At 39.5% G+C, this 17970-nt stretch overlaps 1 protein-coding gene across 2 annotated transcripts in view; it reads right to left on the bottom strand.

Annotated features, from left to right (window-relative positions):
• The window catches only part of Enpp1 (ectonucleotide pyrophosphatase/phosphodiesterase 1), a 64275-nt gene that overhangs the window by 8936 nt on the left and 37369 nt on the right, over positions 1–17970 (bottom strand). Inside the window, exons 10-22 of one of the 2 annotated variants that reach the window (XM_050130777.1) lie at positions 16694–16759; positions 16328–16400; positions 13546–13654; positions 12322–12453; positions 9884–9915; positions 9230–9357; positions 7969–8038; positions 7191–7278; positions 5182–5351; positions 4285–4336; positions 2732–2886; positions 1310–1439; positions 69–149 (exon numbers count right to left, since the gene is read on the bottom strand). In XM_050130777.1, the coding sequence (XP_049986734.1) occupies positions 69–149; positions 1310–1439; positions 2732–2886; positions 4285–4336; positions 5182–5351; positions 7191–7278; positions 7969–8038; positions 9230–9357; positions 9884–9915; positions 12322–12453; positions 13546–13654; positions 16328–16400; positions 16694–16759 (1286 nt within the window). The remainder of the gene's footprint in view (positions 1–68; positions 150–1309; positions 1440–2731; positions 2887–4284; positions 4337–5181; positions 5352–7190; positions 7279–7968; positions 8039–9229; positions 9358–9883; positions 9916–12321; positions 12454–13545; positions 13655–16327; positions 16401–16693; positions 16760–17970) is intronic. The other variant, XM_050130778.1, reaches the window with a different exon arrangement.

Genomic DNA, 17970 nt, shown 5'->3' with positions numbered 1-17970 from the left:
AAAACCATAAATGCTATTACATATCAACTAAATCTACATATACTGAAACTATTGTTAAAGGTCTTTACCTTGAAAACTCTGATACATAGGCACCATATTAGAAGTAAGCAATGCTTCAGAATATATTTGATTTGAATTTTTATTTAGTCCTGTAAAGAAAAAAGAAGAAGAAGAAGAAAGGGAGCTGATCATAAAGCACGGATACCATTTTGCATTTTCTTGTGGTGAAGAGAGGAGCATTTTTAAAAATTATCTGAGTGTCACCTGAAGCCTGGCAAATGTGCCCAGGTTCTAGGAGAAGGGAAGCGCAATACGCTTGGCCAAACCTCTTTGAAAAATCAGATTTTAAACTCCTTTCTTTGTGTGAATCATTTATCAAAGAGACGCAAACTAAAGTAAAAAAGTCCTGAACCACACATTTTCAAACTTTAACCTTATTTGTTTTATTTCCGCTGAAAGAATATTGTGTTTACAGCCTTTTTACGCTTTTTCTTTAGCAGCTGTAGGAAGGCAGTTCTGAACTCCTGGCTTCAGCACGACACCTACCACCCAGAGAAAACAACCCAGGAGTCTGCCCGAGCATGCCACACAAGGCTGCTTTGACTGGCTCTCTTGCAGTCCAACAAGCAAGGTTTGTCTACAGACGCTTACTTGGGGCTGAGCTGGAAATGAGGACTCGAGCATCTAGGACATTTTGAGTTTTGCCTTTTAAGGCTGGCCTTAAAGAGGCTTCTCCTTAGCACACACACCTGCCACTTTAGAAGGGGAGCCATTCCTTCAAAAGGGCCATTCTAGAAGCTCTGCAGCAATGGACGAACAAGCTGTGAAAGCACCACCTTCGCCTACTTCCTTCACCTGTCACCTTCGTCCTAACAGGCACCCCCTTCCTAAGACCAGAGGTGTTTTTTCTCTCCCACTGCGTGTTCTACCTGAAGTATTTGCATCATGTCTACTACTCCCCCAACACACAATGAATCATACATTCAAGCCTTAGACCAATGTAATGAGCCTTAGACCAATGTAACATTTTCCCAATTATGTTCCTAATGTATGAATTTCACTAATAAATAAAAAGGCTCCCACACACAGTGCTGCAGAATAATGGAAATATTTCTCACTAATTTCTTTTATTCCTTTCGTTATTGTTATTATTAATTTGGCACTGACACTCTAACACAGGGACCGCTACATACTAGGCAAGTTCTTCAGCAGTGAGTTACACCCTCAGACCCCTGGGAGATGTATAAATAAGCAAAGAGAGAAGCTAAGTGAAGGGAATGCAGTGGGACAGAGGTGGGGAGGTACTTACTTGGTGGTGCGAGGAAGCCATATGTTAGCTTTAAATTACTTTTATAAAAGGAACATTTGTGGAGGGGACTAAGTGGGATCCGAGGGTCCTGGTATAAGCAGTTGGAAAAGTTATCCATTGAGAGATAGTCCTGAAGAACAAATAGGGAGGGGTCAGCAGGGCTCAGTCACAGAGCAACAAAGGAAGCTGACGAACCACAGGCAAACTGCATTGCCCAGGCATGGAGTCACAACCTTCTCCGGTTTCCCATTAGTCTATGGACGTTCTCTAACTAAAGCACACTCTACAATGGCAGGGCTATTAACCCCTTTATGTGCAAATAGCTTCCACTGTGATGGTTTTATGTTTTATTTATATATACTTTCAAACATTGTATGAGATAAAATGTTGATTTCTAGAAATTTTTACACCATCTCCCATATCCAAGCATCAGCTAAAAGTTGCTCAGAGAATGAGGAGAGCCCCTGAGAACCAAGGTGAAACTCCTGGGGGTTGTAATAAATGTGGCTTCATTTAGCTTTGCTTAGATTTTTAAAAAAAATCAAATTTGAACAGAACCAATGACCATCGCAAGTTAAGGTAATAAATAACAATAAATGCTGGTGCTCACCAAACATGGTGAATGCTACATACTACATACCACAAAGGGAAGAAGAAAACGACTGAAGGTAACCCCAAAAATGTTTTAAAATGCCCAATGAAATTTTGCATAATAATAAAACTAACACGTTAATAAAATGATACACATATATACCTATACATCTTTTTATTTAGGAGTCTCAGAGACTATTAACACTAAGTGTCATTTATTAAGTCTAACTGCTCCCCTCAATGGAGCTCTCTTTAATCCCCTAAGTGTAACTTTATGCCTTGCCAATAACCACAGTTCCTTTGCGACTCTCCTTCCATCTAAGTACCACCGGGCTGGAGTGAGCAACGGTGATAGTAGTCTTCTTTGGGGATATTTGCACATGCTGTTTTCAAGGTCCCACTGCTCTGGTGTTGGTAGGAGTAGAGAGAAGAAGTAAATGCCCCCTGGTCTGGGATGGAATCCTCAGGCAGATGGGAGGCCTCAAGGTCTGAGCCCTCAAGGTCTCCTTAGATTGGGTCAGTTGAATACAGTAAACCATGAACTCAAATAGCCATGCATTTAGAAAAGAAAAATTGTGACTCATGAGCCATCTGATTTCATTAGATTATAAATCAGAGTCACACGATATTAAAAATAGGGGGAGGGGAGAAAATAACGGAAAATCAGCTATTGAGAAATTTATTCTGACTCTCAGAACCATACGGATAAACAGAGGAAGACCTAAAACTTTCCTCTAACTGTTCAGTAGTCTCTTCCTTCAGGAAGGAGTAACAGGTTAACACAGGCAAACAGATTCCAACATCATAGTGCAAGAGACGACAGATACTTGCATTGCTGAGGAAGGTGTAAGATGTCCAGAGTGGCATGAGGATGTCCTGGCTGTATCCACTCACAAACTGCTGATGGTAAAGAAGACAGATGCTGTGTTTCTTCTGCAGGAACCGGGGCCTTCCATATGGAGCAGTGGTATAGTCAACATCCTCCGCTTGGGACAGAAAGGGAAAACAAAACCACATTGCATGTTATTTGGTGATATACAATGGAACACTCATCCAACCCTTTCCTCTTCTGAGGCATAGGGAGGAATAAGGTTTGAACCATAAAAATGTCACAGATAGTGCAAAGGACAGACCCATGCACAGATGTGAACCTGTGAAACTTGGCCTTTTCACTGAAATATAAATGTTCTATCAAAGAGTATCACAAGGGAATATATACTTCCTTGGATTACTACAAATTCTAGTTAACCAGGACTTACACCACCAAAATGTATATATAAATAAATAAACAAATCTTTTTGAGAGAAAGTCTCAGGTAGCCCAGGATGGTCTCAAAGTCAGTGAGTAGCCAATACTGACCCTGAACTTCTGATTCTCCTACAGATGGCTCCTGAGTACTGGCATTAAAGGTGTATGATACCATGCCTAACTTTATGTGGTGTTGGAAGACTGAACCCAGGACTTCGTGCATGCTGGCAAGCAATCTACCAACTTCACTGCATCACGACTCCCCTGAAATTCTTTAATATTATTTTAATCACCTACTCTTTACTAAGTAATTAGTAAGCAAAAAAAAAAAAAAAAACATGTGGATATTTAGAAGGAAAAGCCCATAAACAAAAGACTGAACTGATGATGGCTTGATGGCCTTTTCTAAGTGTCAGGTGCTTTGCAGAACTCTTTTCATCCTCTGTTTCCTACATCTCCTTAAGAATGTAGATCCTACACCCATTTCACAGATGAGGTGACAGCATCCCATTCCCCATCGTGCTGTTACTGAGGTCTGAAGTTCTCAGTCTTTACCACATACTGTAGTAAAAGATTTTAGGGATAAAAGATTGCCCTAACAACAAGTTACAAGAGCAATTTCACACAGAATTAATGCAGAGTTGAGCACTTTTTTTTTTTTTCCAGCAAGGAACAAAATATCAGTCAGATCATGTAAGAGATCAGAGATTCTAGCAAAGCAACTCTGAGCATTCAGGTCACAATTATAAAATATTGCCTCTGTTGCCTACAAAATCATAACCCTCATTTAAAAAATATGAGGAAGTAACTATAGATAGATAAATCAAACTGTATAAAGGTAACAGACTTTTCAAGCATTTTAAGTTGAAGTCTAAACTTTCTGATATATCTTCAAAAAATTTCAAAACACTTTCAACATGTTCGGAAAGAGAATCATGGCTCTCAGAGAACAGGATGCACCCCTGTCCAGTGTAAAATGACATGTCTTGCCTTATGACTTACAGGCGAGACTGTCTGGCAAAGAAAACTCATGTCTCATCAATAGTTCCCTGCTTTCTTATTGTATTGGCTCTTTGTAAAGAACCCCCTCCTGCAGCAACTCTCTATCACTTCCTCATTTCAGCAACATGACTTACCATCTTCCATGGTCAGATTAAACTGTTGTTGAAAGTCCACAATTGGCACAATCTAAAAGAGGTTCATAAAATGATTTTTAAGGCTTCAGAGAGAGACATGCTTTAGTTCTGTATTATATCATTTTTATAGCATTATCTAATCAATGAAAGAACAAAAATAACATTTACAAAGTATTGTACCAGTCAGAGGTTTTCCTTCTTAGATGAGAAGGATGAAAGGGGACCCACAACAGTTCCAATAGGACAAAATTATCTGCAGTCATGGAAAACTAAAAATCTGCTTAGTTCTGATCTCCACCCCAGGTCTAAGTAAGCAAAAGAGAAAAGTGTAAAATAAACTCCATCTACTAACTTTATGAATGTTGCCCATTTAGTTCACAAATTATTGGATACTTTTACATTCTCACAACTCCTAAGACATTAGGACTAACTGCATTAGCACTGTGGCTAAGGTAGTTAGAACTAAAGAAAATGGAACACCGTGTTATATCCATTTGAACAAAAAACTCCCCCCACCCCCAGCTAAATTTTCAGTATGTTGGGCTGTATTTAGAGAAGGAGCATTTTCAGTAAGGTGGGTTTACTCTGCTCAAGGGATCTTCCAGCATGCACCCCACCTGCCCTCAAGGGATGGCAACACCCAGTGATAGAAATGGCTAAACGTGCGAAAGTTAGATGGGGAGATGTCTAATAAAAGGTCTACATGTGTTTTTAGATTTAAAAGTAAGCATACAGATGCTCAATAACTGTGTTATAGCCAACGTCTACATTTTTAACCTTATCATAGCTGTTTCTGTAACACACACACAGAGAGAGAGAGAGAGAGAGAGAGAGAGAGAGAGAGAGAGAGAGAGAGAGAGACGCACCAGTGCTGTTAAGCATCACAGTTATACCTACCACTGTGGAGTTGCACGTGCAGCCGAGGTTATTTGACGGTGACTTTATTGAACACTGATCCGGGGAGCTCTCTTCTTGGGGAAGACTCGGATTATAAATAGGTTTCTTTAGAAGGTGATTAAGGCTTCCATGGCTTCCATTATTAGGAGCTGGGATCAACCCTAATAAATCTGCATAGTTCCAAGAACAGTAAAGAGTTAATTAGAAGTTTCCGGGTCAAACAAATTGAGTTTCATTTTAGTGTTTTAAATCCAATGTATTTGATTCTCTTACTGTCTAAGTAGAATGAAGATAGAACATACATACTTATCTTTCCACAAAAGGAATCTGTGGTTCCTTTACCTATATAAAGATGTGTGTGTGTGTGTGTGTGTGTGTGTGTGTGTGTGTGTGTGTGTGTGTGTGCATGTGAGTGCAAACGCCTGTGGAGGCCAGAAGGGGCCTGCAGCTGCCTGATGTGGTTCTGGGATCTGAGTCTGGGTCATTTGGAAGAACTAGAGAGTCGTCTCTGCATCCCAAATGTGGTGTTCTAATACTGACATAAGTGCTATACCACAAACATTCCTGAACTTTTAACTTATTTTAGCCTGACATGGTTGCACATGCCTCGCACCTTTAGCCTCAGCACTCAGAAGGCAGAGACAGGCAGATCTCTGAGTTTAAGGCAAGCCTGGTCTATACAGTGAGTTTCAGGGTAGCCAGGACTACACAGGTAAACCCTGTTCCTTTATTTTTAACTGTGTATATGTGGGGTCTATGTGTACGTGTGTGCACATGAATGCTGATGTCCGCAGAAGTCAAAGGCATTGGAGCCACAGAAACTAAAGTTATAGGTGGTTATAAGCCACCCAACATGGGTGCTAGGGACTAAGTCCCGGTGTTTTGTAAGAGCAATGCTGGATCTTAGCACTAATCCCATCTTTCTGGCTAGAATCTGTTCTTCTTAATACAAAGCGCAACATATATGGTGCATTGTCCCACAAAACCTCCTCAACTTTGAATGCACAAGAAATATAGTTAGCCTGTGCTGAGAGAGGACCCACATTAATAGCTGTGATGATATTCTTCTTTTTAAATTTAATTATCAAAAGAGCTGAGTAAATTATCACCAGTACTTGACAGTAAGTGTTCAAAGTGTTTTACCTAAGGTATCACACAGGGCTTAGGAGGTGAACACAACTCTGTTTGAACCTGAGACTCATAAACTTAATAATAATAACAAACATTTGTATCATTAAGCACTTATTTTATACAAGCTATTATTCTAAATAGATTAGGATCTATAAACTCAAGTTCAAAAGCTCTCATATAAAAAATTATACTATTATACTCAAGACATAGCTACAGTTTTGAAAATTCCCAGTACTACAATCAAAAAGAAAATAAATAAATTTGGGGCCTAAAGACGTGGCCTCGCTGTTTAGAGTGCGTACTATTCATAAGTTCCCAGAACCCACATTGGGTGTCTCATAAGCACCTGTAACCCCAGCTCTGGGGGCATGTAAAGCCTTATCCTGGCCTCTGTGCTCAGACATGTCGCACATACTCACATAGACCCATATACAGAGGTACAAACTCAAACGCACAGTTCCATCATGAATATACCAGTTCAGAAGTCATGGGTCAAGCAAGCCACACTCATTGTGGATCTTCCTTCGTGTCTCCTGACAGGACCATCCACCCAACCAGCACTGATTTCAGACACGCCACACGTTCTGGAAATTTTTCACTGCTCCCAAACCCTTTTCGGTGCTTTCCGTCATTGCTGAGTCAAATGTCATAAACTTAAGCCTTAGACTCTGAGTGTTGGGCTTTTCCCATGTTCTGGGAAAACTGGACAAGTAAGTCATCAGGCAGCATGCCCTGCATAGCCTTCCAGGGGCTCCCAGTCAGGAGAAAGAGCACGGGAACAGAAATATCTTCTCTCACTGTGCGAGCATGCCCACAGAGGTGCCAAGTGGGCACCACAGGCCACCCGTCTTCAGAAGAAACGTGCTGCTCACACTCACCGCACATTAAGTTGTAGACTTCAATATTTTCAAAGGATTCCACTTCAGTGCCGTGTTTGAATGCAGGTCCGTAGCCAATGAAGAGAGCCTGAATTCGCCAGAAATGTTTAAGCTCATCAGCTTGATTCAGTTAGTCGTGTAGCCGATCAAAATTTTAGATTGTCTGCATTGCACACATATATGTGCATAACTGAAACACCATGCCCAGTGGGAAGTCTTGGATATAATTTTAATTTTCATTGTATATATAAATTAAAGAGACCTAGAACTTTTCTGTTATTTTTACTATAATACTTGATTTGATGATCAGAACAGAATGAAAGATGAAATAGCTTTTTTTTTTCCATCTATGGCATGGGACAAACACCTCACCCTGCCCATTTCACAGAGTGCTACAGAGAAAAAATTCAATCGTTATTACCACTAGATTCAAAAAAAGGTTAAAGTGCCAGGCACACGCCAGGTGTTGCCTCCTTTCAGACAATAATCATAACAACCTCTCATCCATCAAATCACTGACTTCCACCATGAGCCAAACAGTTCATAGGGCACAGATAAGTTCAAAATGACTGTGAGACACTTAGGAACGAGGTCGGTAAATCCCATGTCCATGGGAACACGAACACAAACTACTAACAAATTCCTGAATTCCTCCCAAAGGCAAAAAAGCTCAATTACTGTCCCATTATATGCCCAGTCTGGGTTTTTACAGCTTAGACCTCATTTGCCGGCTTTCTCCAGATTAATCCTATTGGGGGAGTAGGAAAGGTTTACTCACTTGCATATTTGGAAACAGATTGTCAGAACCATGAAATCCACTTCCACAGTATTTCCTTTCTGATGGATTCCTAAATTTTGACATAATCTTATATTACAAATTATAATAAATTAGTACTATAATTCAAGTCGTTAAACAAAACTTCAACCACATCACTGTTTTCCTTCATAAAGTACAAATGGCTCTTATTAAATCAACATAAACTAAATAAAACCACCTGGGTTTGAAACTCCTGGGCATTATCCTTTATGCTATATTGCTCAGAGTTGATCTGTTCATGAAACAAAAGACAGAGGTGACCAAACCTTTGCATAGAGACGGAAGGAAGAGACTTGAAGTGCTAACCATAGAGAATGCCATTAGTCTCCATTCTGTTGGGTTTCAACTTCTCCCGTGAGTCATTTGTAAAATCTCAATGATGATGAGGTTTATAATAAGGCTCAGATGTAGTATTTTGTTGTTATTGGAGACACTGGGGATTGAACCAATGGCCTCAAACATGCTAGGCAGGCAAGCACTTCATCACTGAGCTGTATCCCCACCCCTCATGTGCAGTCTTTAAATAGCCACTATATACCAAACCTCCTGAGGGTGGTGGTTAGCTCACCATGCATCTTCTGGACTAAAAGCCCAGCTCTGCAGTAGAATGGAGAGGATGTGACTGTGTTGACAGAACTGTTTCACTTCTTAGGTATTGTTTGTCAGGGGTAATGGTCACAATCAATGAAAGGTTTTATGGGTGACTACCAAAAGATTTAATGATCAAGTTTTGAGATACGAACATTATTAATCATCCAAATATTTTAGTGCGCAGCCCAACAAGCTGAGGTTCCTTGATGGGCTAGTTTGAGCAGCAGCTGTCTTAAAAAAGACACTTGCTTGTTAGAAAGTGCTTTCATGACTACGGGCCTTGGAAGGGTTGTTAGAAATGGGGACTATGTAGAGGCGACACATTAGTGTAGAGCACTAGAAACAGCCAGCATGGATGTGAGCAGCCACAGCAACATTCTCAGGCAGAACTGAGATGTTTAGCAATGTCTGGAAACGTTACCAGCTGCCCTAAGTAGAGAAAGAATACTAGAAACAAGTCCAGGGTCCTGCCCAATTCCCAGTAATGAACTAAGCAGCTCACAGCAGTATCCAATTCAAAATGTTTAGAGTTTAAAGTTAGATTGCCATGTACTGTTCGAAAGGGGCCGGTCTTCACCTTGAACGGCTACTAGATCAGGCTGAGCATGCCCAGGAGGGTCGCAGAACTTACAATGCAAGTTGCCACTGGGAGTCCAAATAGAAGGTCAGCGGCTCGATCCTGTCGCTTTTGGCAAAGTGCAAACGCTTGGGTAGCAGGTGTTTCAGGTACGGCCTAAAGTGCTGGTTTGGCTCCCGGCACTGATGTCACAAAAGACCAAAAAAAAAAACAACTGTTATTCTCTCATCATCTGGGGTGTAAATATCTCTTGAAAAATCCCTTAGCTTCAGATAGGCTTTATTCAGAAACATTTTACCTGCCAGTCAGGAAGACACCCGTGCTGGTAGGAAACTAAGGGTTCTTGCTAGCTACAGAATTTGAAAGGGAGTGGAAACTTTCATTGGGCATTATAATTAATAGTGAGCAAAATTACTAGGACTCGTAGAGTGTCACTAGGTTATAGTAGAGTTACAAGTGATGTTCTTATTTCACATGTCCTGTTAAATAGAACTTTAAAAAAGTTTTGATCCTTAAAAGGTATCAATTATGAAATATAATACAAGCAAAACTCAGCATGAGGACAAAATATATTTTTAAAATAGACATTTAGCATAGACCAAATCAAAGCCAATATTGGGGATGTGCAGTTCAGTGGGACACCATAACCTGTCATGTATATTACCAAAAACAGCAATAACTAAATAACAAAAAAGTTAATATACTCACAGAAAGATTTTTTGCGAGGCCCTCATAATTAACTGGAGAGACAAACAAAAGAATTAACAGCTAATGATATCCTACCATTAAAAGTACAAATGGTACACAACATGCAATATTGTTACACTCAAACTCATCAATGAAATATCAAAGCATATTTTCTTTCCTTTTTTAAGAAAAACAGGATCTCATGTATCCCAGGCTGGCCTCAAACTCACTATGCAGCCAAGGATGTCTTTGAACTTCTAATCTTCCAGCCTGGGACTACAGGCATGTGCCACCATGCCCAATTCATGTGATACGGAGGCTCAAACTCTGATGCAGTTAAGCAAGTTCTCTGCCAGTGAGCTCCATCACCAGTCCCCAAGGCTAAATTCAAACAGCTCATTCGCCCCATCACTGTATGGCCACTGAAAAGAACAGACAAATCTTTAGGTACCTCTTTGTAACGATGACCAAGAAACGGTGTCACATTGGTACACAGAAAGGAAACTAATACATTATCTATCTACCCATCTATCTGTGCATCCATATGCTCGCCCGTTCATCTACCTCTGCTTGTCCATCCATCCATACGCTCAGCTACCCAAATACCATCTCGATCTAGCATAACTTTACTGTGTAATAATAAAATATTTATTTTACATACATTACAGGAAATATTTAGGAAGACATAGCCCAAACATAACAAGCTGTCTCTAAGGAAAAGAAATAAGCCACGGTGAAGAAAAGGAAATGGCTTTTCTTCTGTGCACATTTCACAACTCAATGGCAAGTGTGGAATTTTCACATAAAACAGACACAAAGGAGAGGGCAAGCGGACTGGTGTAAAAGCTAAGTGTAAAGGTAAGGGCATTAGATTTGCCTCGTGAATTTTGTGCTACATATCAGTAAGTTGAGCTATCTAAACTTTCATTGACTTCTCTGTTTAGTGATACACAAATTTGACAAAATTACACAGACAAAAAAATCCATATTTTATGAAGACAGATGAATCGATATATAGCTGTTTCTTTAATTTGGGAATTTCGGAGCCCTAACTGGAATAAAGCTGTGGCTAAAACTCAGTCCCAGGCCAAACAGCACTCAGGAACGTCTGTGCACAGGTTAATCCAGTCACTGCATTCCAAATGTAATCCTGGAATGTCAGTTTATATGGTTTTAACATTAACCAGGCACAGTCACCTCTCAACATCCATGAGCAATGTCTCTACGACCTTCCCTGACATGCTAGCATCCTCAGATGTTCAAGTCGCCTACAAAATGATGAGGCCTTTGCACATAATTGACATTATCTTTCTGTGTATCTTAAATCATCCTGCATTACTCATAATGCCTTACAAGGCAACTGAACTGCAGCTAGTTATTAGACAGCATTATTTAAAGAAAAATGACAGAAAAAGATCTGGATATGCTTAGAAGAAACATTTTTCTCCTTTTAATTTCTTCTTTTAGTAGGTCGGGTCAAGAGACTTCCGTGGAACTTCTGGATACAGTTCCAAATTAAAAAAGAATAAAACAAAAACTTCTTGTATTTTGAATACAGAACCTTTGATTTGTGCATATTTGCACGAACATTTTCTTGGAGTGAAATGCATTTTTTCTTCACTAATATTTAACTGTCTCTACTGAAATTAATTTCATTGCAGAGCCCAAATCTAACCAATTTTGATTATTTAAACACATTTATATTTCCATTGCAAAACTAATTATATCAAAATGATAAGCAAAACCAAAAATGGAAATCAAAGTGGGGCAATAAATATAAAACACAGTTATGAAGTGACTTTGATCTGCAGAATAATAAAAATATTTTTGTGTATAGTTTTGTAGACCAGCCTGGCCTTGAACTTATAGACATCTACCTGCCTCTGTCTTCCAGGTGCTGGGATTAAAGACATGCACCACCACTACTTGGCAATAATAAATATCTTTAAACACACTTTGACAGTTTGTGTTCCAATGTGATCAAGAAAGATGATAAAATTGCTTGTCTTACTCTAAAAGATGCAAGCTATTGCTTAGGGAAACTGTTTAAGGAAATCACTTCTTAGTAAAGGGACTGATTGTTTACAGAATGCATAATTTCTGGTATATTCCTCCTCATAACATAATATGACTTGAAAATGATGTGAGTTATTTTAATGGCATGCCATTCATTATCTAACCTTTAAAGATATAGTTGAATTTTTCTCATAAGCAGTGCATAAATCTTCATAAATAAACATTAAGTTGTAATGTGAAATTCTATTAAGATAACCAAATAATGTTTAGTCCAAGAATATAAAGCTGATAAGTGCTTAAGCTCTCTTCACTCTGATAAAACTCTCTTAAGTACCGGATTTCTGCATGGAGAGTTAATCATGCTCTCCTATGGCTAACAAACATTGATGTAGAGGAGTCACTTTCTCCCGAGCTATCTAATGTTAGCAAACAGCTTCACTCACATGTGTAGTATTTCTCTGGGACGTCAGTGGGTCTCAGGCGGGCAGCAGGTCCATAAACAACCTTGACATTGTTCACATCCCCCAGATACTTATTCAGGTACACATACTTCTTACAACTGCCTTGTTCCATACCTGGAAGAAAGAAACCACCAAAACATGCTGAAACATAGCCAGAAAAAGCAGCACATAAAGCAGAATTTTTTTCACTTGCAGAATTTGATTTTGCTTCTTTGTTGTTATTGCTTTTTTGTTTTCTGTCCTAAACCCAGGTCCTCTGCAAAAGCACTTAGCACTCCCAGTGGATGAGCCATCTCTCCAGACTTTCAATATGTATTTGCTGTTCCTTCATCCGCAACTTTGTCATTTAATTAAGTGTTCCTTCTTCCCGGTGAATTATAGTATCGCCATGTGTGCAAATTAGGATGTCTTACCACAGCTGAAGAGGGCGACTTACCCCAAATCACTTCATATTAAACTGGAGAATACGCCTGAAGTATGAGATCCCTGAGCATACAATATGTTAGAACTGTCTGCTAAGCTCTCTATAACTATTTCTGAAGCAAAAACAAGTGACATTATCAAAAGAAAACAGAGAGAACCTAGTTTCTGCTTTCTTGCATGGATGCTATTCTATAATCCCAAAGCTGTATATCTGTAACAAAAACTGCATTCTGGGAACCAGTGAGATAGCTCAGCTCAGAACCCATGGTGAAAAGAGAGACAGACCCCACAAAAGCTGTCCTTTAACCCACTGTGGTGTATCTGTGTGTATACAAATAATTAATTAAATTAAAACTATTAATAGACTATATTGTGAGAAACAGAAATTTAAAAGAAATGTGCCTCCAAAATCATATGTACCATAATAAACATACTAAAATAAATTGAAGAGATACGTAAGAATGTGTACCAATTAATAGAAAATTATAGTTACCCAAATTCAATACTGAAGGTTAGTAACACTTTAAATTATGATGTAGAATTTTCTCAAATCAGAAATTAGATAATTTGTGGGTGGTATGCACACAAGTTTCTTTAATTTTATGCTTTATTATATTTTATATTTAATGTATCTTCCTAAAAACTAGCCATAAGAAACCACATTTTAAAAAGAAGTTTTACCCATAACATCCAGTAAAAATAATGAAACAAGAACCAATCAAACCAACTTAAAAAACAAAACCGCTGTGCAATCTACAGCGTACATGAGTGGACTCAGATTACCATGGTCTGAGATGAGGATGAGGTTCAGGCACTTATCCAGGCTCAGGTCCTTCAGGCCGTCCATCAGCATGCCGACCATCCGGTCAACCTTCTGCAAGGCCTTGATGACCTAGGAATGGGAAGCAGCCTTGTAAGATGTACTCCACAGTAATGTTATGTCGCCATAGTCACAGTCTACTCAGAGGAAGGAGGGAAGGAAAGAAAAAAAGAGAAGAGGGAGGAAGGGAGAGAGGAAGAGGCTACTGAGGTATTGATAAACTATGATAAATACACATTAGATCAATACTGGTCAAGATCATAAAAAAAAATCTGCCAGTCATTAAGAATAGCAAGGTACAGATCCTATACATACTCAACCATATACTCTGGGGTTTCTCCATTAACTGGTTTCTCCCGGGAATCTAAGTATCAAACTCAGCCTAGACTCAATTAAACTAGAATAATGCTCACTCTAGACTTTAGCTTCTGGGCAGAAAACAATGCAATCTTAATTAACATTTTTCTTTTCACAATCGATTTCTTCTTGCATCATTTAAATGGTCACTGTATGAGCACCATGCTTCCGGATTTTCAAAAAATTAAAGTTAATCCTCTAAAGCTTCATGTAGTGCTTTGTACTTTTCAATAGGAGATTTAGACCCCTCGTTTCCTTACAAAAATGCCTATGTTTTGTACATCAATATTCCAAGGCTACAGAAGCGCTAGTAATTTGGTTGGGCTGCTTTTGGGCATTTTTTTCCTCTCACCTTATAAAGTCTTGCCTGCGTTTTCTGTACTCTATCTTCACCCACAGCTTGTACATCTCAGTTTAGTATGAGACAAGCTCCTTCAACATGGTCCTCCACTCACAGGAAGACAGCCAAACAACATGGATTTTTAAATTTTAAATATCAAAGTGCTTTTGAGGTGCCAGTAATGCAAAGAGAGCGGAATAGAGTTTATAAGTTGATGAATAGGATTTGAAAAGTAGGAGGCTCCATCCTGAACAAGAACACATCAGAAAAGCAGGAAGATGAGCAAATCACAAAGGGTCGCACTCAATCTTAACCATATGATTATTATATATATTGTTTTTCAGCCAAACTGACCTTATCACTGGCCTTAGGAATCAGTGAAATAATAAAAATTAATAATTAAAATGATGAAAATCACACAGGCTGCCTGGTCAATTGTCCAAACCATGGGAACACCCATGAGAAGCAGCGATGAGTTTCTCTAGACATACTGTGATATGGCCAAGTTCAGGTCGTGCCTCTTCATAACCCTGCCTTGGGTAGGGAGCATGTCTGCTTTACTGATGACAGAGTCAAGAAAAAGTGTGTACGCTAAGGCTGCTCACTGCCACGGTGATTGGGTCACATATTTTGGTTGAAGGACTACAAAGGACAGACACAGTCCTGGCTGAGGACCTGTTTCCTTCTCTTTTGCCTGATATGAAAGCAACACAAAATAATACCTGCTCTTTCAAAGGGTTCAACTCCATGCCAGACATGCCAGAAAAACAAGGAAAGATGGTCTATTCAGTGGTTTAAATTTGGGGGGCAAGGGACTGCTATCTGTCCCTATTAATACATTCGGCAATATTGCATTTAAACTAAGGAGCTCAGATAGAGCCACCCAAAATAGAGCTCACAATAGACATGCCAGACCACTGATAAGAATCCTAAAGACTTACAAATCATCTAGCCTAGGTCACCCAGGCAGAGAACTAACATGAACTTGGGGGTACGGGGTTTGTAGTCTGTCTTCTGGACTCATAAAAGGCAACAGATAATCAGAGAACTTTCACTCTTCTTATTATGCTCAACAGGATTCCCAAGTTCTGAGTTTCTATGGACATCTCAGGCTATAGATAAGAATTCATGTTACAGAAGGAAGCAACATGGAAGCACAGAGGGAACAGCTCAAGTCACCTAGAGTGCTAATGCTGCCCGCACTCCAAGATATATATGCAAAAGCATGGTGATGTGAACTCTGAAAGTCATTAAATGCTGCTTTATTTGGCCTGAAACCAGCCAGGTTCCTAAACCATAGCTGGTCAAGCAAGCACTTTGAACCTTTCCTCCCTAGGCTACTGGTTCCCATCAGTGTCACAGTAACTAACATAAATAATTATTGTTTGCCTGGTTCTTTACTTTTGATGATATCTTCCATTCTTTCAATTTCTAGCTCTGTTAGAAGCACGGCTTTCAGGCAGGAGTGTCTGCTAAGAGTAAGAAGAGGCATTTCCACTGTAACTTCTATCCAATATTCCCATAGAAATTTAGAGTCTTAGATACTTGAAGACCTCTCATAAAGCACTCAGGTTTGAGGGCAAAGAGAGAGGCTACAGAGTGGATAAAACGATTCTGAACTGAAAAGCCAGGTAGGGATAGTGTGGTGCAGGCTTTGATCCCAGCACTCAGAAGGCAGAAGCAGGCAAATCTCTGAGTTCAAGGTCAGCCCGGTCTACAGAGTGAGTTCTAGTACAGTCAAAGTTACACAGAGAAACCCTGCCTTGGGAAAAAAAAAAAAAGTTTTAGAATTGAAAACAAACAATTGAATTCAACAGTTCGATTTAGCACTGTAAAAATATAAGCAATATCAGTTCTCTCAGCTCTTGTTTTGTTCAAATTGTTCTCTTCAGTTAAGTCGAATTCTGTGCAATACTCCCTACTCCCTCTTTCCATAAACCACAGGGAATACTTTCCAGAAATCATAGAACTTCACAGAATGTTCTAGAAGCACACTCCAGTACACTAAGGTTAATGGAGCGATCACAAACAGATAAGAATGAGCTTACCTCACTGCTGACAGGTCCATGAGAATGCCCTGAGGAGTCCGGTTCTTCTAAATACAGAGTGTAAAAGTGTGGTCTAAATCAAACAGTATCAAAACGTAATATTTTATGGACACATTGAAGAACAGAACGAAAAGAATAATTCAACAGTTGACCCTGATTTAAAAATCCTACAGCACTGAGGAAACATTGCTAAACTTCTGCGGAACTATTTACAGGCTTGTGATTCTCCAAACTGAAGCGGCAATTGTTCAGTTTCTTCGGATATAAGACATCAGAGCAAACAGCAGTTTTGTTGTTATCTGTTTGTTCGAAGCACATGATGTCTATAAAACAAAAGAGCCTTTGTACCAGAAACTGTCTACATACCTTTCATAGCTAGGAAGCTGCAGCCACTTGAGAACAGCTAAAATTCTTTCTTCAAAGGGTACTGACCTAAAATTAAAGATAAGCAAATTAAAACAAATCTGCAATAACTATATGTCAAACATAAATACTTACTTTATTGGAAATAATATTAACTGTAGCCAAAGCAAGCCAACACTGAGGTTTATTGGGCATCCTGTAATCTACTACTAGGGAAACTAGTGCGGAAATACTGTAGTTTAAGGTCAGGCTGGACTCCATAGAAAGACCCTGCCCCACAGACCCAGCCTCCCCCAAAAGGTGGTATTTTCAAACTTAATTTTTATTTCTAAGGAAGACCAAAGTTTAACTTTATACAAAAATATTGTAGTCATGTTTAAAAACATATTTCTTGTTTCTTTTGCTATAGTATACATTCCGTTGAGCCAGTCACTGTCTCAAGAACAGGTGCCTCAGAGGACTCACTGGTGTGGGGAAGCAGAGACCACGAGGACAGGTTACAATCCTCCAGGCACCTTTCCTTTAATGAAATCAGTTCGGTTTCCTCTGGCCCCTGTTTTGTTTTTTTTTTTTTTTTTTTTGGGCACAGTACTTGAGCAGCCTTCCTCCCTGATATAATCAGCTGCCGTCTTCACTACGTCTTGGAAATCTAGTCTATTCCTCATTAATCTGTGTGTTCACCTAGACTAGTGTGAAGGGAGCTCATCAGATCCCAGAGATCATCTCAGCCTAGGAGATGAAAACCGTGTCGATCTGCAGCAATAGGAACAGGCGACACTTTCTGCTTCTGCGAACCATACAGAACACACAGTAGCATGAGACGAGTAAGAAATACCCTCCTTTCCTAGTCTGGGATTCGTGAACATTTTGGGCACTCTCGGGTATACTGTATTGCTGTTTTGTCATCAATTTCAAAAGTAGAAAAGAAACCATTTTGGTAGTTTTGCTAAAATCACTCAGAGAAAGTCTTCCTTAAAATGGTTGTATGATTTGGAAAATCAGGGAGGCTGTGCTAATAGGCCCTTATCTTAGAGAGCAAACAGACTGAAGCAATTTAGAAATGTAAATACAAAGACACAAGGGTCTTCTTCTAAACAGTGTTCCAGACCCCCCCCCCCCCATGCAGTAGCTCCTGCCTGCCTGTGTTCTTCAATGCATCCACCCTTTCCTTCTCTTGTTCTTTTCCTTCCTAGAGTTAAAATATGTAGTACCTCTGTTTCCCCTGCTCTCTCTCTCTCTCTCTCTCTCTCTCTCTCTCTCTCTCTCTCTCTCTCTCCCCC

The sequence above is a fragment of the Alexandromys fortis genome, unplaced genomic scaffold (assembly GCF_014885135.2).
Source record: "Alexandromys fortis isolate MF-2015 unplaced genomic scaffold, M_Fortis_MF-2015_v1.1 scaffold_354, whole genome shotgun sequence".
NCBI classification, from domain to species: domain Eukaryota; kingdom Metazoa; phylum Chordata; class Mammalia; order Rodentia; family Cricetidae; genus Alexandromys; species Alexandromys fortis.
This window is presented reverse-complemented; position numbering and strand designations above follow the sequence as displayed.